The sequence below is a fragment of the Mustela putorius genome, unplaced genomic scaffold, assembly GCF_011764305.1.
Source record: "Mustela putorius furo isolate JIRA1106 unplaced genomic scaffold, ASM1176430v1.1 tig00003863_pilon_pilon_pilon, whole genome shotgun sequence".
In the NCBI taxonomy this organism is placed as follows: Eukaryota; Metazoa; Chordata; class Mammalia; order Carnivora; family Mustelidae; genus Mustela; species Mustela putorius.
The window spans coordinates 25352973-25375322 of record NW_025422015.1 but is presented as its reverse complement, the minus strand read 5'-3'; the positions used below and the strand labels follow the sequence as shown (position 1 = coordinate 25375322).

Sequence of the window (22350 nt, the reverse complement as noted above, 5' to 3'; positions counted from 1 at the left end):
TATTTTCTTCTGAACCCTTGCTGGCAGAGATTTTAAATGTTCATATTGCTACTAACAGTCTGTTAAAGGCAACCTGGACGCTTTTCTACCATGCTCTTAAAATTTTTCCAAGCCTCTGCCCACTGCCCAATTCCAAAGTCTCATAGCACTTATAGGTGCTAAAATCTGCAATAGTAACCTTTTACAATGAAACAAATTACAACAGATTTATGGGTCAAAACAACACAAAATCATTATCTTATGTTTCTAGAGGTCAGAAGTCCTGCATGAGACTTGCAGGACTTAAATTAAGAAGGTGTTGGCAGGCCTGTTTTCCTCCTGGATGGGAGAGACAGTTTCTTGGTCTTTCCCATCTTCCCAAGGCTATTTGCATTCCTTGGCTCAGGGCCCCTTTCTTTTTCTGCAATGCACATAACTCCAATCCTTGCTTCTTTCCTCACATACCTGCTCTGAGTCTGACCCTCCCCCTCCCGTTTATAAGAACCCTCATGATGACACTGAGTCTAGCTACACAATCTAGACTAATTTCCCCATCTCAAGATCCTTAACTCAATATATCTGTAAAATTTCTTTTGCCATGTGAAGTAAGGTGGAGATCGGAACATGGATATCTTTAGGGTACCCAATATTGCGCCTACCACAGAGCTCCACACCAAGAATGACTATGATTACAAATCACTTATCTACTTAATACAATATGATTCTCTAGAAATGATATCAGGTTCTGTTTTGATTGGCAGCTTAAGAAAAGGGATCGTAGGGAGAGATAATCCTATCACCAGATGTTTTGCCATCTTTGCTCTGTCAGATAATGTTGTTTCTGACTCTTCCTCATAAATGTCTCTGAAATGTAAGGTGACTTACATGTAAGGTGACCTTACATAACTTACGTGAAGTCACGTAAGGTGACTTCATTCTTTTTAGTAACTGAAGCAATAGTCTAGAATTAAGGGCAATAATTAAGACTTTGCTGTTGATATTGTTTGAGTGAAACTCTAAATTATAAAATTCTCCCTGATAAACAATTAACATCCTCAATTTGATGCTATCTATACACTCCCAAATAAACCTCTCTGAATTCTTCTTAACCACATTAGAGAAATGATTATTATAATGGACTTCTGGCAATCCTATAGCCTTGGATTCATTGACATGAAGATGGGGACTGAACATATACTGATATTTAAGCTGGTGATCCTAGACAGGCAGTGTGGAATGAGTGTGCCATTTTGTAAAAAAAGTACAGGGGAGTGGTTTCTGTTCCTACACTTTCAATGATCTATTCTACTTTGGAAGTCAAATCATAAATGAAGTCAGTTTTCTCATCCATAAAATGAGGGCATGATTCAGATCAAGGATTTCAAACTTCTTAGTGTAAAATCATTTTGTAAAACAAATACTAAATGGAATATATCTTACTGATATAAGTTTGTAAGTTCAAATTCTTACCAATACCATTTCCAGTATTTATAAAACCAATCAGTAAAAGCAGAAGAATCACTCAGTGTTAAATTTGAAATTGGGGGTTATGAATGGTAGCTGCAGTATGTTAGGGACCTATTTATTTTCATGTTCTTTTGGTTGCACATAATCAATATCTGCATTTGCAAATGACACTACCACTTTAGTTACTCATTTTGCTATTTCAAGATATACTTAAAAACAGAGGCAGAGAGGAGAAGTTTTATTTTTACATCTTTTCAGAAATAAAGAAACTTAGCAGCATAACTTAAGGGAAGATATCAGGTAATATATTCTGCATATAGCAGATTTATGTATACAAGGGTTTTTTTTCTGTTTTAAAAGTAGTTTATTATAAATGTAGAGTAAATGCTCTTGAAGTCCATAAAGTGCTTGCAAAATAAACTAGGAAAATCTTTGTAGATTTTCCTACTAGATTTAGCACCTAAATGGTAAAAATGATAAAATAATAAATAAGTATAATAATTAGATAAGTAAAGTACAATTGCCTCAAGACAGAAATTAGAATTTACACTTGCTAGAAATTTCCCATCTGTAACCTTTCCTGTTTCTGAAAACTCCCCACTGCTTTAGTAGAATACTTGTGCAATACACATACTTACATTACACATACAATTTATATTGTATTTTTTCTATTCTTTAACTTTTCTCAGGCCATTATATGTGTCATGAATTGTACCATAAGCTTTTCAAAGTCAGGGACTTCCGTATTTTGCTCTTCTTCCATTTACAGTACTTAACAGACTTTCTGCCCAGTAGGGGGAGAGGGTAAAAATTTACTTTTTAAACTTATTTTCTTTCTTTTTTTTTATTATTTTAATTTTTAATTTTTTATAAACATATATTTTTATCCCCAGGGGTACAGGTCTGTGAATCACCAGGTTTACACACTTCACAGCACTCACCAAATCACATACCCTCCCCAATGTCCATAAAAAAAAAAAAGTAAAATTTAATATAAAAAATAATGAAGTCAATAACTGAGTTAAAACTTTCTCCATTTTGTCCATTCTAAGAATATACTATAGTTTGGCTGGAGAGAGAAGCAAGAGCTGACTGGAATACTAGCAGGGCAAGAATTTTATTCATATTAGTTTTTTCTGTAGAAGAACAAGAAGAAAATAAACACTTCAAAATTATTTCTAAATTATGCCAATAAAATAAACATGTAGTAGAAAAAAGAAATCCATATACCTTTAAGATATTAAAAAGTAAAACAATTCTGGACAATATTCATGTATTCATTCATTTATCCATGCATGCCTCCATCCATCCATTCCAAAGAGATTGACCATATTTATCTTAAATATCAGGCACAGATAAAACAAAATATAAACAGATTATCACCTCTAGCCTTGCAAACCTTACAGCCCATGCAGATGATTCTTCATTCTAAGAGATTTCTGAATAATAAACATTTTGGACAATTAGACTTTGAATCCATTATAGAAATATTACATTTTTATTCAACTCTAGTTTCTCAAAAACAAAACGATAGCTTCATTTCCCATACATGTTGAAAAATCCATTAGCTATTAATTTTTTAGGAACTTTTTATGAAAAAAACAAAAGAAGAATTTACAATGATAAGGCCTTTGACAAAGCACCAGGAAATACTGGTGCCTAACAGAGGTTAGTTCCAAGCCATGAACGACTGATTTAAGCTTTGTTAAAATTGTACTTGTTCTCTTAGTTGGTTTCTCTTAGATATGCTTTCATTTCTCTCAGGCTGTACTCTATTACTAATATATTTTTCTGTAATTTCTTCCCTTACAAATTCAAGAAAAATGCAACCCCAAATCAGATTAATTTCTAAAAGCTAGTACACAGATCTAATAGGTGGGAAGAATGAGGCATACTCATTCCCTTGCAGGAGAAAGGAGTTCAAGTGCCAGCAAGGGCATTTAGGCATTCAGAGGAAAAACAAAGTTATTCTCGAGGATTACAATTTTTCAGAAGAGTTGGCAGTTTTTTTGAAAACCCATTAGGTTCTTGGGACCAAGAAAAGCCATACCCCTGCCCAGAGTTTCTCTTCTTTCTTTTTCTTTTCTTTTTTTCTTTTTTTTTAAGGATTTTATTTATTTGCAGCAGGGAGTGAGAGTAAGGGAGAGAGAGCACAAGCAGGAAGAGGGGCAGAGGGAGAAGCAGACTCTTGGCCAAGCAGGGAGCCTGATGCGGGGCTTGATCCCCCGACCCTGGGATCATAACCCAAGCTGAAGGCAGATGCTTAACTGACTGAGCCACACAGTTGCCTTTGCCCTGAGTTTCTTAATGGCCAGACTAACTCCCATAGCTGACCTCAGTTTCTATCAGCTTAAAACAGGGGCACAAAAGAATATGACATCTCTTCCTGATGCTTTACCATTTTCTTCAACATGTAGCTGGCAAACAGAAAGCACAGTAGTACAATTAAAAAAAAAAAATTAAGTTTAGGATTTTGGCCCTGAAGCCAAATTAAATAATTGTTTCTGTATACCTCACTCTTGCTTTCAATCCACCCTCTACCTCAGGTGTGAGCTAAGAGATAAAGCACAGAAGTTCATTTTAAGAGCTGAGATTGAGTCCTACTCAAGTTCAAAGTCATCTGTGGTGAAATATGGTGGAAATGAATTCAGTCAAGTGGCTTCCACACACATGGCACAACCAACTGGAGCCTCTATGGTTTTCCTGCAACTTCTTGACAGACTAAGTTCCTTTTCTTCTCATGTTTGCTTTTTCTGAATGTCTAATCACTTAAAGAGGCTCTTTCATCCATCTGCACACTCAGAGAAAAGGGCACAAAGAACGATTTGACAAAAGCAGCAGGAGACAAAATTAAGGTTATGAAAATGCTTTAAAAATCCTACTTTTTATCCAGTAATTAGGGAATAGACAGCAAAAGAGAGGAGAAAGAACAAAGTAAATTAAAATATTAGCAGTGTTTGTATATTATAGTACATATTTTGAATAAAATCTTCCACACACACCTACTATTTCATGACAACTGAATTTTTCTTAATACTGGAAGCCATGTTTAAAATGTACACTAGCAATGAAGTCAAGATATTTCTGAGGGATCCGGGAAGGATGCATATCATCATTGTTTAAAACAAGTGGTATTCTGAGTTAATAATCATCTGACTTAGCCCATTCCCTGGACAGGTATATAGAAAATGAATTAAACGCACCTTACAGACATCCTTCATAATCACCCGTCAAATTTAGGTTTATCAAAATAAGGAATAACCTGATAATAAGTAAGTGGATTAATGCAAATATGCACGTCTTAGCTTTTGGAATTCCCTTTCTTCCACAGCTTCTGAAACTATCCAGGTTCCTTCTTTCTAGCTCTCTCAGAAGGCCAGTAAGGATGTGTTCCTGGTGTTCTAGACTGACACCTAAAAGGAATTCCTTATTTCTTTTTAAAAGATTTTATTTATTTATTTATTTATTTATTTATTTATTTGAGAGAGCGTGAGAGTATGTGACTGCCCACCCAGTTACCCAGGGAATTCCCTATTTTTTAAATGCCACTGGTAGTGATTAGATTATATGGGTTTTAGGTGCTTTCTTGCAATCACTGAATGAAATAATCGGTCCTTGACGTATCACATTGGATCCCAACCACTATTTTTAAAGATATTATTCCCAAAGTAAAATAAAAATCTAACATCAGCTCACACAGTATTTGCTGCAGGGGACAAATTACCCACAAGTAGTGATTTTCATTAAGACTTGCTTTTTCAAACATAACTATCTGGGGTTAAGGAGTTCTAGCAACGAGTAATTCAGAAGTTCAGAGCTGTTTGGGCTTGGAGTTGGCTTATTTCTTTTCCTTGACTTTCCCTTCTTTTTAACCCAGTTGGCTCTCAATTTTCTAAATATCACAACTTTACAAAACAATGCCCCAAGATAAGAAAGATGGGTTGAAGATTGCTCTTGGTTTTATAAATCAGGAAGGAGCCAATTTGTTAGAATACCTGACAGAAGACAGATCCTTAGATCTCCCTGATAAAAACTGAGTAACACACAAAACCCTAAAGCAATCACTGGCCAGGTGCATGGAATTTGTTTGGATCAGTGGTTCTCAAAGTGTGGGCCCTGCAGCATCAGCAGTAAACTTGTTAGAAATGCACATTCTTGGGCCCCTCCCCAGGCCTACTGATATAGAAGCTCTGGGGTTAAGGCCTAGCAATCTCCTTAACAAGCCCTCCAGATGATTCTACTAACGGTGAAGTTTGAGAACCGCTGATTTGGACCCATCAGATTCATCCCCTCAGTCTGAGCCTACCTTTCTTGAGCAGCCAAGGACACATTCTCCTCAAGGTCTTTGCAGGTGTTCCCTCTGCCTTGTGTGATCCTTCACCACATGGATTCCTCCCTAGCGTCCTTGACCTTACCAGGGAGTCTTTCTCTGATAACGGTATGTGAAATAGTTATGGCCTAGATATGTGCCCCAGCATTTCCCATCTCCTGTTTACTGCTTTATTTATCTCCAAAGAAGATATCACCCTCTGACATATCACACATTTATTTGTTTTGTCTGGTCTGTTTCCTCTACTGGAATTTAAGTTCTATGGAAGTAAGGTCTTTATTCTCTTTATTTCACTGCTTTATCCCCAGAGCCTAGAACATTGTGTGGTAAATTATAGGCATTCAATAAATATTTGCTAAATGAATGATTAGAATACTGATATCCAAATGAAATTGGAAGAAGTCAAAGAATGGCTAATGAGTAGACAACAGTCCGCCACAGCAAACTACTTATAAATGGAGATGTGGAATAACATCCATTTGTGAAGTACTTTTTGAAAATTATTTGAGTAAATTTTGCTATAATTTATATAATATTTGCACAAATCGGTGTTTAAATATAACCACAGAGGCATTACTTTTCTTAACTTCCTTAAGAGAAGAATAGTTATTGCACTATAAATTATTTATGACAACAAAGCACAAGATCTTAGCTACTAATTTGCAAATAAATGTGTATATGTATATATGGATTTAGAGCACTGTTATAAATTACATGTAAAAGGGCAGAGAGCAAACTATCATTAAACAACCTAAAGCACTCTTTTCAGTGGAGGTTAGAGAGACTTGCACACTGAGTATGTGAAGCTGCATGGCATGCCCACCTCACTGCACAAGCGAGTTCCCAGTGCTGTCCCTCCTCTTTGAGGTACCACAAAAACCTTTCCTGAAACTTACTCTCCTTTTTCTTTTCCAAGATACTTTTGATTAAAGTCCTTTTCATAGGTCTGCAACAATTTTAGTTTGGGATATGCTATTTTATAAATGGAACGACTTTCATGTTTCTCATGATAATTGAGATCAGCCCTTCCACTTCATTCCCGACACATAAACTTCTCAATGACTTCTTACCCACACACAAGTCAGAAGGCAGCACCACTGTTCTCAACTGCAATGAACACAACTTCCAGAACACTTCTTCTTTCGCCCCATAACATTTTCATATCACTCTTCCTTTCGGACATTATAGCCTTGATTATTTACTTCAAACTTTTTTTTTTCAATAATCAAGCCAAAGTCTGTATAGTCATTATGGCCATCATGAGGAATGAGTTCCAGTAAGGCAGGAAACAATATACACTGGAAATTTTTTTGAACAATTCTCACATGTCAAAAAATTTTCAAAATCATCATGCTACTCTACTGTGTATGCTAATTGTTCTTGGCTTTTATATTCTCTCACATTCCCACAAGAATTTTCAGTGCCTTAAATTAGCACAGTAGCCTACTTTTAAAGTAGGCTCCAGACTCAGTGTGGGGCTTAAACACACAATCCTGAGGATCAAGAGTCACCTGTTCTACTGACTGAGCCAGCCAGGTACCCTTACACATGTTTCAAGTATATAGTTTAATGGGTTTTTACCTTTGTGTTTTCTTATGACATATTCAACAATTTCCTTGGCCAAAAGTTTCCTTCATGCCTCTTCCTCAGTCAATATGGTTATGCCATTTTGACTATTAAGTCTGTCTTCAAAATGTTCTGTGAGAAACTTTTTCATTTTCATAGCAAAAAATTTATTCCAAAGCTGAGTAATACTTGTATGGTGTTAGTTCAAAATGTAATCAGGCAATAAATTGACTTTAAACTAAAAAGTGTGGTTTTTCATAAATGGAAAAATACTAAACGTTCAGACAAGGAATTAAATTAAAAACCCACTTTTTGCCAAGTAATCTCTATCACAAAAATTCAGTTTTGTTTTTATATATATTTATTTCATAACTACATAACACAAATTACAGTAGTTCCCCCCTTATCCAGCTTTGTTTTTCATGATGTCTGTTACCCATGGTCAGCTGTAGTCCAGAAACATGATCTACATCCTTACTTACTGTCAGAAGGTCAGTAGTAGCTTACTATCATTCACCTGAATTCATCTCATCAAGTAGGCTTTGTTAAGCCACATCATCACAAGAATAAGAAGAGTGAGTACAGTAAAGTGAGATATTTTGAGAAAAAGAGGGGTCACAGTCACATGACTTTTATTACAGTATATTGTTATAATTATCCTATTTTACTATGATATTGTTAGCAATCTCTTATGGTGCTTGTTTTATAAATTAAACTTTATTATAAATATGCATGGATGGAAAAAACTGTAGTGTATATATAGGGTTTGATATTATCTGTGGTTTCAAGCATCCACTGGGGTCTTGGAATGTATCTTCCACAGATGAGGGCAGAATACAGTATGTCCTTCTGAGGTAAGGTACACAATGATTGTAATAATTATGATGATGATAAAATGGCAATTAAATTTTATACTAGGCATGATTGAATATATATATATATATTCATATATATAAACTATTTCTATACTCAAAATAATTTGTAAAAGGATACTCTAATATTCTTATTTTGAGGATGATAAATAATTTTTTTTTAAAGATTTTATTTATTTATCAGAGAGAGAGAGGGAGAGAGTGAGCACAGGCAGACAGAATGGCAGGCAGAGGCAGAGGGAGAAGCAGGCTCCCTGCTAAGCAAGGAGCCCGAGGTGGGACTCAATCCCAGGACGCTGGGATCATTACCTGAGCCGAAGGCAGCTGCTTAACCAACTGAGCCACCTAGGCGTCCCGAAGATGATAAATAATTTGCCAAGAGTAAAGAACAGTAAGGAGCAAAGTCAGGATTTGAACCTAGACAGTCCAGGGCTAGAGTCCTTTTCTCTTACCCATTAAGCCACACTGTCAACCTGAGACTCAGAAGAATAGCAGGGATAGATTACCAGACAAAGCAGAAAATACCATAAATGAACTCTTTCTTGCTACCTCTTGGTTTCTGGCAAGTACTGTATGCCACATGGTAAGTTCAATTTCCATAATCTCACCTCTCCTACAGTCTAAATATCATGTGATATTTGTCATTATAATTTTATATGTATTGAGATAGGGACAAAATGACATTTAAACAGCTTGTGTAAATGCAAATAATTCAATAACAAAATATGAAAATTTAAAATTTTAGAATCATTTATAGCTTTCCTTTCTCAGCTATAGAAATGTAAAATGACCATATCTAAAGACCTTGTTGGAGGATAATGCGAGACCATTCTGTATTTCTGACTCTATTTTAAATCTGGAAAAGCATAGGTGATATATATCTAAAAGTCTTCTGCCATTGCCTTCTAAAATTTGAACCCTAATTTTCTGATCTACAAGCTAAGTTTTTAAAATAAAATAAATGCCTGTACATTATATATATCTGTATATATTCTCTTCCCCTTCATTAAATATTGCCTAATTTTTAAAATTATGGGGAGACTTAGTATTTGAGTTTTTTTAAAAAAGGCATTTTTTTTCTATTAAGCTTTTTTATTACTTCTCATGAGTCAAGGGAAAAGTCTTTCTTTATTGCTTTTACAAATCACGAGTAAAACACAAATGCTTAATTGAGCAGATTGGTGATTAAATGGAGAAAAATGATGAAAGGAAAGATGCCAGCACAAACAGAATATGGTCATTCATTTCTACCCCAAATGAATCAACTACTGCTCATGAATGTGGGTTTAATACTAATTTTGGCAGAAACCACCCAGAGCACCAACCCTGTGCGGAGTCCCACGTCTGCATGGGGATAGCTTTTTCCTGTTTCTTTTGACAGAATACACTAAACAGCCCTCTCTCTCATTGGTACAAAGAACTCTTCAATGAAGGATTATAAACATAGTGAACGCAGGAGACTTTCTCATACCTGAACTCCAAATACCCATTCAAAGATGGAAATGTTTCCCCCTAAAGAAACGAGGCAACTAAGCTGTAATATGCAACATCAGCAAGATTACCCTGGTTGTCAGCCATCACAGATCTAATTCCTTGGCATGAGCTGGATTAAAACCATTTTCTTAAGTTAAAAAAAAAGCAAAATAGTTTCAACTGAATTGCATGACTCAGGAAGACAAGGATCGGTCTCCACATCTCTGCTCTTACACATGCAAGTACTAGCTCAGCTCCTATTAATGTCTGAGTGTTTACCACAGAAAGTAACAAAGGTTTTTAAAAAAAAAACAACTTGCTATTTTGAGCTGATATTGCTGAGCTTTTCCTAATATATTGGTTGATCAGCGGCATAAGACCTTTCAGACACTAAATGGCAGAAATGAGCCCTTCTAAGGTTTTCTAAATCCTTCCTATCCTCATAACAGGATTCCTCCAGTCAAGGACCAGAGGATGGAAAGTAGCACCCATAAGGTGCTAGAGACACCCAAGTGAGTCAGATAACTGGCGGTGTACCTGGGTACCTGGGCCTACTACAAACACTCTGCAAAAGAAGTGTCACATTTAATTAGCCCTGAGGGGGAACAAAGCTCTTTCATTTTAAAACGCGGGCGAATGGAATCTCAAGAGGAAAAAAAAAGGCAAACCTCTTACCTTTTGTAGCAATTCGTACACACTGGGTTTTAGTTTCCTGATGGAGTGAAATATGAAAGAGAACAGTCAGTGTATAGACAATGTTTCCTATTTCATAATCCCAGGTTATAAATTAGGCTTAAGAAGAGCAGAATTGCAATATCAAGGAAATTTTTTATTTTTGAAGTGTATCCTCAGAGAGATCTTTAAAAAATCTGAAGTAAGAACTTTTAAAATGGTTTCAGTATTCTCTAAAAATTCAGGTGTCCTGTTTTTATCTTGTAATCAAACAGGCTATCCTGTCTGGGACATGTAGTAAAAGCACTGTCTTTGTATTTACCGTACTTTTTAAACAATTAGAAAGAAATATGTGTTTGCAAAGCAAATACAAATTGGACCCAGACACCAGCTTCATTTTCACAACACAGCTGTAGTCTCAGACCAAAGCTGAACATCCCATACCCTCACCTGGATCCCGGCATGACTACTGAGCTCAAGGACAACAGTTAGAAAGATCATCCAAAAGTTGCATCACGGCTGCAGTATGAGTTATCTGTTCTTTTTTCCCTTTTTAATTTCGCTGTTAAGGGTTATTATGGGTTAAAAAGATTTCTCATTGGGACTATTTTCCTACTCTTGCTAGACAGATGGAGTTGAGGAAGGCAAAGTTGAAATGAGAAAGGACAAAGATTATTTCAGGTTCTGTTTTGTTTTGTTTTGTTTTTCTTTTCTTTCTTTTTTTTTTGGTAATGGGGTGATGTGGCACTATGTGGTGAAGTGCACTTCTAGGCCCGCACCACACACCTCCAGGACTTCGTTCCTTCAGTTCATATCTTTGAACATACCAGAGGCTGGAAAAGATGGTAAAACCAGTGAACAAAACACAGACTATTTGTTTTTAGGAGGTATTTGTAACTCCATTTTGAGTAGTTCTATATATTGACAAGCCAAGAGTTTATAATTTTCTCTTAATTATACAAAACAAAGCACTGAGGGGGAATTAGTAGTTAAAAATAAAACTTTGCATTCTATTACTTAATTGTGTCTTGAGGCCTTTACAGTCCACTCCAGGAGATTGTTTCACATTCCTACAAAGGCCCAAAGGGATTCTGATCCTAAAAGCAACTGCTGTTAATTCTGTCAGGATTTCCAGTCTCTGCTGGTAGGAACCACATTCATCTTCAAAGTATTTGCCAAGATAACCGTGAGATATATTGTTGCTACTCTGTACTTCGATTAAACCACATGTAGATATACTAACACTTAGAAGAGAACATTCATATCAAGGCTCTTAAAGAGTACCAGAGAAAATCCTTTATAAGTAACATTCATTAACACTCCCCTTATACTACAGACCCAGGAATGAAAGTTAATTGAGAATCACTCACATCTCTAAAGATGAATACCCAAATGCAGAACTGTTTTCTGCCACCATGCTACTCTATACTCAGAATAGAACAATAACTTCCATGGTCTTCTCTCTTTTAAGCAGCTCAGTTGTACCAGTTATGTGCAATGATGGGCATGTGGGAGGCAGGCAGCCAACTTGCCTCAAAAGATTCCCACTTACGTAAAAATAAACTAGAGAAGAGATAAGAATAACGTTTTCAACCATGGGCAGCCCGTCGCTTTGAAGTACATCCTAGAAGATGTCATTGTATTTTTCTTTGCCATATACTGGCAAAGAAATGTGGGTAAGCAGAAAGATAGAGCTTTCATTAGAAAGCAGCCATTCAATACCTTAAATTCTCACGACTCCTTCAGAAAATCCAATTGGATTGTGTCTTTTAACTCAACTATTCCAAGGTATAATATGACTGTTGCAATTGGCTATCACCTATTTCACAATATCTCCCAGGAACCCACCTCAGGGACTCAATTACTCAAACCCAGAAATTTCCTATACAGCTATAAGTACACAAAAATGCCAGTCTTCTGTTGGGTTTTAAATTGTAGGAGTTTTCTATTCTTGACATTTTTTTTTTCCTTATCCCTCTCTGAAAAAAAATATTAAATAAGTTTTAGGAAAGAAAATCTTTCAAAGAGAACCAGCACGAGGCGTGAAAGGCCAGGTTATTTCCCCCCAAATGGAACCACCGGTAGTTTCTATCTTCCTGTTGTGTATTCCTCTTCAATATTCATTTGGGATCAGTGGCAGTGTTCAAAAACAACTGTGTCCAAAATGGGAAAAGGAGGGGCAACTGGGGAAATGGAAAACAGACTTCTCTAATGGCACAGCACCCGGCCATCTCCAGGCAGTCTTCTGTTTAGGTTCTGGCAGATATACCACAGGCATCCTATTACTTTGTAATCAGAGGATTGTTACTTGTTATTTACTATTTGGCTTGTACCCTCTGAAAAGTTTATAAGGGTTTATTAGCCTGCTGTGGAACACGCATTCTGTTTATCCTGCAGTAAATTTAATCTTCTGAAGTGTGCCACCACCGAGCAAAGGAGACAGAACAATGCCCAGTATTTACTGGGGCTGGAGTCCCAGCAGCAGAACACCCACCTTTTCAAATCCTTTTGCTCACTATTGTTCTGGTGGGCTTTCCTGAAGCAGGCTGCAGGGGAAGCAGTTACTAGGAAACAGGAATCCCATGCCACGGAGCGCGCTTGGCGCCTCCACCTGACAGTCCGCCCCAAACTGTACACACTGTTGAGAACAGGAACAACACCCCCTACACATGGGTGTGTTTTTTCCCCTCCGTCTTTCTTTCTTTTTTTTTTTCTTCTCCCCCTGACACATGCTACTGGGTATTTATAAAATTCAACTGCAGTTTTTCCTCAGAGCAGTGAAAAAGCAAATTTTGAAGGAAGCTCACCTTCTCCACACTGCTCATTGCCTGGAAATAGATGTTGTATCCTTTGCGTGGAGCCAAAGGAGGGTTCCAAAAGCCCTGATAGGTCCGATTGTCACCCACTGTGAATGGGGCGGGTTCCGGAAGATTCCCTGGGGGCAGTTCTGCAGCGAAGTAGTATGGCGCACCCCCGCTCAGGGCGTTCTGGTATGTAACGGGGACCTGGTAGCATTCCATTGCTCCAGCTTCTCTCTTTGTTCGGTGTGGGTGCAACTCCTCCACAACAATCTGATAAGCACTTTTTTGGAAAAAGGAAAAAAAAAAGCACACATTTAGAGATTCTATATACTAAGATTTCTCAAAAAAAAGAAAGTGGTATTTAATACTAACATGCAACATTTCAATCTTTAAAGTCCATTTAACCCATTGCATGCTTTTTTCCCCAGCTATCCTGCACTAAAATAGAATCCTGTGGGGATTCTCCTTCCCTGCAACTCAACGTAGATATGAAGAAACTGGAAAAAAAAGTAAGAAAAATCACTGCAGAATTCTACCCATTTTTTAATGTTGACAAATGAGCCCTCTTCTTAGGAGATTTGACATTAACGAGAGACATGTAACAGATTAAGTTCTTTGATATTTTTAAATATTTAAAATTAGCATTTTCCTTTGAGATCATGGTCCGGAAGGCCTTGCTCTGAGGCCCAACAGAACGAGTGCCTCAGGGTGGGGCTCGAGTACCCATGTGGGGTTGTCATCACATTAGAGACAGAATGTGGTGACAGGCTTCTCCCCTTCTTGACCTTGCCACGGCATCAACACTGGCTCAGAGCTATGCAGATCGAAAGCGCGAGTGGCATGCAGCAACACGGGCACAGATGGACAGAAATCTGTCCTCGCCACTGAAATAGACTGCTTCCTTCTTCTAGCGTTGTTAATAATAAAATGTTACAAATTGTAGAAACAGATGGCATTTGCCCTATTAAAGCTCGAACCTAAACCTTCTAATACCTTTCTTAAAATTCTCAAAACTTCTCCACAATAGCTATTATTTTACAGAGAAAAGTAAAGAAAAAATAACGGAACTTTAAAATAAAGGTCTGCCTAATCACTAATGGGTTTTTTTTACATCAATTGCTGAAACTGGTATATTAATATTATTCTTTCCTTGTAGTATGTTCTTCGGGCAAATTTTTCTTAAGTAATATACACCTGAGAAAGTTGGCATTATTCATATATTTTATATGTTTTTAATGAATTTAAAATCCCTGAAAATTAAGAAAGAATGCATTGTCGTTGCTTATGTAAATTGAATACAAATAAGCCGTATGGAGGGTTGTCTCTAGGCAAATGTGCTCATTCTATTTAGGGACAACAGTCACTGAATGACTCTCCAGAAGGGATAGAATCTTTTCTTAATGAACTTCTATAAAGAGAAAGAAGAGGGAGAGAGACAGAGAGAGTAGAGAGACAGACGGACATACCAAAAGAGAGACAGAGAGAGAAAAACTGAATTTGCATTTATGATAATTAAAAATAAAATTTTATATTGGTTTAGAATCTGGTCTAAAATTCTAACTTAGCATAAACTCTTTTATACCCACAAACAGAAAACCTTCAGAGGTTAAAAGAAATAAGTTTTATAAAGTTTTTCTTTTCTTCTCTAATATTTCAAGTTCCCATTTTCCATTAAAATATTGCTAAGAACTTGGTGGTTTGCTATCTGTTGCCTTTCCTGTAGAAATAGAACAGAAATTGTATTAATGTCAGAAATCTTGCTTTGGGCAAGCAACTAAGGCAGAAGGCTTTGTTATCTGAAATCATGTCTAGTCCACTGTTCTCTGTACTTTGGATGAGTTGGGTCCCGAAGCTCCTAGGAATACTACTGACAGGATACAGGCTCTCTGAGGGGTCCAAGGAACAGACACCTGCCAATTTTAAAATGAAATAGGAGCGCATGGGTAGCTTAGTTGGTTGGGCCTCCGACTCCTGGGTTGTGAGATTGATCCCCATATCAGGCTCCACACTGGGTAAGGAGTCTGCTTGAAGATTCCCTCCCTTTGCCCCTCCCTCTGCTCATGCTTTCTCCCACCCTCTTTCTCTAGCTTGCTAAAAATAAATAAATAAATCTTAAAAAATAAAATAGAATACAGGAAATCCATAAGCATAGCTGTTGCAGAGAAAGAGGAGTCACAATTGACATATGCTGTGTTAAGCAAACGTAATCTTTTTTTTTCTGTTTATTTTCAACTTAGAATCTATATTTGTATATTACACAACTGCATATCCTGTGGATACATATTCTTCAATAGACAGACGTACATATGCACACTCCCCAAGCAAGCCTAACATCGTATTCTTGCCCTACTGGGCAATAATGATAATTGCTCATGCTTGTTAATCATTTCACCTAATCCCTAAAAATAAATTTCTCATCCATTATCCCATATCTCTAGAAAAATCCAGAAAATCTAGTAAATAGTCTTAACTAATTCTGTCACATAGTTGACAAAGGTTGTACATTCCAAATTAAAGAATTTCATCTAAGACAGCTCGTCTCTCCGCATCTATTAGGACCAAAGCAAACTGATGATGCTGGAGAGGATTAAAAGAAGAAACAGTGCAATCTAGTCTTGGGGAAAGAGCTCACTGAATTTGAGATGAAACCCCAAACTAAAAATGATAAAATTCATTTTTTTAAAAGAAATTTTCTTCCCTTCATTGATTAATCTGTGTGAGCAGGCTGTTGTCCAGCCACATACTTCCACTTTTTTTTTTTTTTACATACTTCCACTTTTTTAAAAAGTCTGTTTTCACCTTCTACTTTCTTATTTATCAATAAAAATTAACTAAAAGACAGAAAATAAGGAATGAGAAATCAAATTAGAAGTGATTTGACTGATTACATGAAATGGGCCAATGCTTTTCCATCCTTGTGGTTGTCTAATTACTGAACGGTATTTAACTCTAGCTGGATCTAAATATTGTTTGAGCTTAGTACTTTAGCAATTTAAAATATCCCAATGCCACCTAAATAGCTGCATTCACTCTGCCCATATTTTGTATTTAATTAAAGTTTTAAAATATTTCTTTTTTTAAAAAAGATTTTATTTATTTATTTTTCAGAGAGAGAGACAGAGAGAGCACAAACAGGCAGAGTGGCAGGCAGAGGCAGAGAGAGAAGCAAGCTCCCTACTGAGAAAGAAGCCTGATGTGGGACTGGATCCCAGAACCGGGATCACGACCTGAGCCGAAGGCAGCAGCTTAATGGACTGAGCCACCCAGGCATCCCTAAAATATTTCTATGATTAAGTTAAAATCAATATACTGGCATCATGAATCTTCACTTGATGCTGAAAATATGGTTTCTTTATGTTAAAAAACTAAAAATGATTTCACTTTATTATACTTTAATTTGATTAGACATTGGTATATAGTTTTTTGGGATGCCAAATGATGACTTCTCATCATACAATTTTCCTTCAGTCGTAAGACTAAAAAAAATAAGGGGATTTTGCCATTAGCTCAAAAAGTGATTAAATGATACATGTAGTAGACAGCCTGCTTGGTTTCATGTTTAAAATTGTTGAAGCTGAAATCAAAATTACCTACAACTGCCTAATATATATTTTTTAACCCGTTAGTAAATAAAACCTCTGAGAATCTGGTCTTAGTTTTAGGTTGTGCAACTTCTTAGTGATAGCAAATAATGAATTATACAATTGTATACTCTCATTTCATATCTAAAATGTCTCCTTAAATCTTTAGGAGAAATTTCCTATCTCCAGTGTTTTGCTATTTTTCTTATGAGTAGACTTCCTGAGATCGCACAGCCACCATTGCTCATATGGACCTAATGCAAACATTTTCAGGATCCACAGAGTAAAGGCTTAAATATATTGGTGACCATCATACTCCCTGTGCTTCATCTCTTAACTCCTTAAACACACAAGCCATTTCCCTCAGGGCTTCCTTATTTCCGTAAGAAGAAGGATCAGTTTCTGAATCAACAAAGCTCAAAATCCTGACATTAACTTTAATAAATTTTATTTTAACCATGTTCTACCTCCCTTGTAATATGCCATTTCTTTTCATTCCCACTGCTTCCACCATTAGGGGGATATTTACAACTTTACGTCCATATTTACTAAAACTAAACTTTACATTTAGTTTTCTTGTCCTCATTTTTTTTCTTCATGTTCTCCGGGGACCCACCCATCCATCCATCCGTCCGTCCGTCCGTCCATCCATCCATCCAATCATCCATTCATCCAAACTTCTATCCATCCATTTACCCATCCACCCATCACACCATCGATCCAGTCTCTAAATGCCATGAACTGTTCATGAAGAATGCAAAAGAACCATTTTTCAAAATGCTCATACTTTCCTAAACCACCACTTTGAGTATTAACCACTCTTCTCTAACTTTTTACTTTGTCAAAACTATGTGGAGCCCTCCTACTGGCAAAAATCTATACTTTTTGCACTAGGGTTAATATCTTACCACATCTCTTACCTTATCCCTCCACCCTTTGTCTCACTACCTCCTGTTGTATATTCTTCATTTCAAACTTGAATGACCATTGTTACTAAACATACCGAACATCCTGTTGAAGAGATTCTAGCTTTTCTACTTCTGCTATAAAACCTTCTCTGATTAGTTCATTTAGTGTTACTCTGTCTTCTAAAGCCAGTGGAGGTTATTCTAAAGGTGGAGGTAGGTATCAGGGATGAAACTGGAGTATAAGTTAGAGTCAATTGGGATGCTTTTTCAATTTAGTCCTCAATCCACCCACAAATTATAATGATACAGATGCACTGAGGAGACCATCAGAGGTATTTCTCAGGAATTGTGGGTTTGAAAAAGGCCTCAAACCACTGTCTTATAATATTTATTGTGCTTATCACTGACATGCTACATTAAAAATACTACCTGGTATTTAGCTAAAGATAGTGGCTATCCTATTTTCCAGTCAAGTGCTTATTTATTCATTCATCAGATGTCTATTCAGTGCCATTCTATGCTAACCTTAAAGTGCTGAGGTTAAGGCAATGAACACAGTAATAAAAGTCTCTGCTCTCATGAAGTTTACATTCTAGTAGGAAATACAAATAAATGAATTTAAAAAAAACACACAGTATGTCAAGATAAGCACTCTAAAGAAAACTAAAGCAGGATAAGGGAAATAAGGAATAACAGGATTGAACATGTCTATTTAATATTACCACCCATCAAAAAATGAAATCTTACCATTGCAATGACATGGATGCAACAACTACAGGGTATTCTGCTAAGAGAATGAAATAAGTCAATCAGAGAAAGACAATTATCATATGATTTCACTCATAGGTAGAATTTAAGAAACAACACAGATGAACATAGGGAAAGGCTGGGAAAAATAAAAGAAGATGATATCAGATAGGGAGAAAAACTATAAGAGACTCTGAACCATAGAAAACACACTGAGGGTTGCTGGAGGGGAGGGGGCGAAGGATAGGGTAACTGGGCGATGGGCATAAAGAGGCCAAGGGATGTCATGAGCACTGCGTGTTATACACAACTGATGAATCACTAAACTCTGCCTCGAAACCAGTAATACACTATATGTTACTTAATTGATTTTAAATAAAATTTTTAAAAAAGGGCTGGAGAGAATATTTAATAGAAAGTCAAGACTCTTCTCATTTTCTGTTAGTAAAAAACATCTACCTACTGCGGTTCTGTAGAATAAATTAAGAGATTTTACTTGGACCATATAGCTTGTATATAAGGATAAAAAGAAGGCAAAATCAGCCAAAAAGATGATTTCTGTCTTAGTTTAAATTTCAAAGCATTTTTATCTGGAATTCAAGTAAGTTCGATGTCATAGCAGCAGTTAAAAATATCAGGTGCAACTATCTGATCTCTTCAAATTCCTGAGATGAAAAAGGATATTCTGCAAATGGAAGAGGGTGGTAGTTCTAATGTTTCAGGTTGTGTATCTGTGAACTGACCGGGGGTGGGGGGCAACTCTAACATACAGTGCTTGAACTCCAACTGATACAGATACAGATATAAATGTTCATCTGTATTTCTGTTAAACTATCACTGGGCATCAGACAATTTCTTGACTTAATACAACTGTAGAAGAAATAGTGGTTTTTTAAAAAGTTTCTATTTAAATTAAAGTTAGTTAACATACAGTGTAATATTAGTTTCTGGTGTACAATATGGTGATTCAACACTTCCATACAGTCCCTGGTGCTCATCACAAGTGTCCTCCTTAAGCTTTATCACCCATTTCACCCATCTCCCTGCCCTCCTCTCTGGCGACCATCAGTTTGTTTTCTATGGTTAAGAGTCTGTTTCTCAGTTTGTCTCTCTTTTTATTCCCTTTGTTCATTTGTTTTGTCACTTAAATTCCACATATGAGTGAAATCATATGGTATTTGACATTCTCTGACTGACTTAATTTTTATAAAATATTTTATTTATTTGAGAGAGAGAGAGAACACAAACTCTGCAGTGAGGGGCAGAGGGAAAAGCAGGCACCCCCCCCCCCCCCCCCGAATAGAAGCCTGGACTTGATCCCAGGATTCTGAGATCATGACCTGAGCCAAAGGCAGATGCATAACCAACTGAGCCACACAGGTGCCCCATCTGACTAACTCATTTTGCTTAGCATAATATTCTCTAGCTTCATCCATGCTGTTGCAAATGGCAAGGTTTCATTTGCTTTTATGGCTGAGTAATATTCTGTGTGTGTGTGGTGTATATACATACATACATATCACATCTTCTTCATCCATTCACTAGCCAATAGACAGTTGGGTTGTTTCCATAATTTGACCATTATAGATAATGCTGCTATAAAAATCAGGGTGTATGTATCCCTTTGAATTAGTATTTTTGTATTCATTGGGTAAATACTTAGTAGTGCAATTGCTGGGTTGTAGGGTAGTTCTATTTTTAACTTTTTGAGCAAACTCCATACTGTTTTCCAGAGTGGCTGCAAAGAAATGGTGGTTTTGACTGCATTTCACGACTATCTACTAATTACCTAACTAAGAATACACTGAAAAATTGGGTTCTACCTATAAAATAAACATTTAGTCACCCTAGAACACGTAGCTTCCTGGCAGTTTAAAATAGATAAAGCTTATATTTGGAAAATGCTGCAGTTAAATACACATTTATTTGTTACATCTTATAATAAACTGAGTTCACCGTTGAGGGGCTCTCCCCTGTATTTTTGCAATATGCTGCTGCTGTGTTCATTATTTGAAAACACAGCTACATCGGGTCAATCTTTTAATAAGTGGGACATTCTACACACTATAATTTATAATTATATCTACTCAGGCTAGAATTTGAATCCATCTATGAAAAATGGAAAATGTTTTTTAAAAAGGGGAAAATAAATTATGTATTCTAGGGAACTGGTTCTAAATGTGGGTGATATTCATGCTGAACCATACTAATGACTGTCGAGTGATGCCAGTTTTAGACAGATCTTAAAAAGTCGGTAAGGAGAGTCAAAGGTCTAGGTAAGTCAGACAGCAACTTTCAGCCTTTAGAATAATTATATATTCAAAAATTAATTTTGTCAAAAAAACCCTCACACTTGCCAGAATTGTACTGCGCATGTTTATATTAGCGTGTAGTCATGTTAAGACCAGTCTTAAAGGAGAGCCGAAGAATACAGTGGTCAGTGATACTGAGAGATGCATTTTTTGCTCTGTGTACATCATGATGCCTTAGAATGAAATACAAAAAATATATAACAGGGCGCCTGGGTGGCTCAGTTGATTAAGCAACTGCCTTTGGCTCAGGTCACAGTCCCAGAGTCCCGGGATCGAGTCCCGCATCAGGCTCCCAGCTCCATGGGGAGTCTGCTTCTCCCTCTGACTTTCTCGCCTCTCATGCTCTCTCTCACTGTCTCTCTCTCAAATAAATAAATAAAAATCTTAAATATATATATATATATATATAAATATATATATAAAACATATATTATAATTTCTAATATCCAAAGAACTCATTCCAAAGAGAGCATGCCTTCTTTTTGGTTTTAGACAGCAATCCAATACAACAAATAAAAATATTTGTAATTACTTAATAACCTCAAAAAAAAAAAAACCCAAAAAACCCTTGAATTGTTAGAAGACTTTTTGCTTTGGTACCACTTCTCAAAAATTGCTACCATTTCTCACCTTAAGTCTCCATTCCCTTCAGTTTCTCATTGAGCTTTATCTCTCCTACTTGTGTAAAACTTCGTGAAAGAGTCACAACCTCGTGCATTTCCACTGCTTCTGTCTTAATGTGGCCCAACAGCACCTTGTGTTGGGACTGGTTTCATTCTGGTTTACTCCCAATTCATTCTCTACATTTCTGTCAGAGTGATCTTTCCAGGAACATAAAATTGCTCATAATAGTCTCCGCTTTCAGTCGCTCTGTGGCCACCTTCAGTTGTTGGACGGGCACTAAACAGCCTCTCCCTCTGGCCCTTGCTTATTTCTCCAACCTCTCTTCTCCCACATGCCCTCCCCTCTCAATGATCTGAGCTGCCTGCAGTTCTGGAGTGCACCACGCTGTCACATATCCAACCATTCGCTTTGCAATTATTGGGGAGGATTATTGTGTCTTCTCTTCTCAGCAACCACCTCCTTCTTTTCAAAGTGACCCTTGGCTGAGCTAATTCTTACGTCTCCTTCAAAACTCAGCTCTAGTACCACCTTTTCTAACTGCTGTCATTTCACTTCTCATACTGCATTGTTGTCATTCATTGATTTCTGAGTCTGCAATTAACAGTTGAGGGCACATATTAAACCACCTTATGTGGATTTCTGTTCCAAGTATCCAGTTCGGTCCCTGGTGCATATTGAATGTCACTGGAATCAATACATTTATAGTAACTATTGGGAACTTTGGCTTTCTTGATAACACTATTGAACTCAACGTACAGACTCTCTGTAACAAGGTGCTACGATAAAGAGGCTTTAGGAACTGGAGTTTGTTTGACATTAGGAAGACCAGAGCAGAATGATTTAGGTATTTCCACTGGCCTTGGGACAAATGGATCTTACGGTGCAGTCTGGCAGAGGCTACTAATATGGTGCAGTAGGATCTCAGGAGGTTTAACTAGGTGGTAAATAGGTTTAGCTTTTATTGGGAGGAGAGAAGACGGGCCGCATACCGAGTGGAATGGCAGCAAGCATTAGCAGA

General features: G+C 36.8%; 1 protein-coding gene across 7 annotated transcripts in view; it reads right to left on the bottom strand.

Moving 5' to 3' along the window:
• PTPRK (protein tyrosine phosphatase receptor type K) overlaps nt 1–22350 on the bottom strand; it is a 563647-nt gene that overhangs the window by 85520 nt on the left and 455777 nt on the right. For all 7 annotated transcript variants that reach the window (XM_013063592.2, XM_004740175.3, XM_004740177.3 and 4 more), the window contains exons 12-13: nt 13167–13440; nt 10363–10399 (exon numbers count right to left, since the gene is read on the bottom strand). In XM_013063592.2, coding sequence (XP_012919046.1) covers nt 10363–10399; nt 13167–13440 — 311 coding nt within the window. The remainder of the gene's footprint in view (nt 1–10362; nt 10400–13166; nt 13441–22350) is intronic.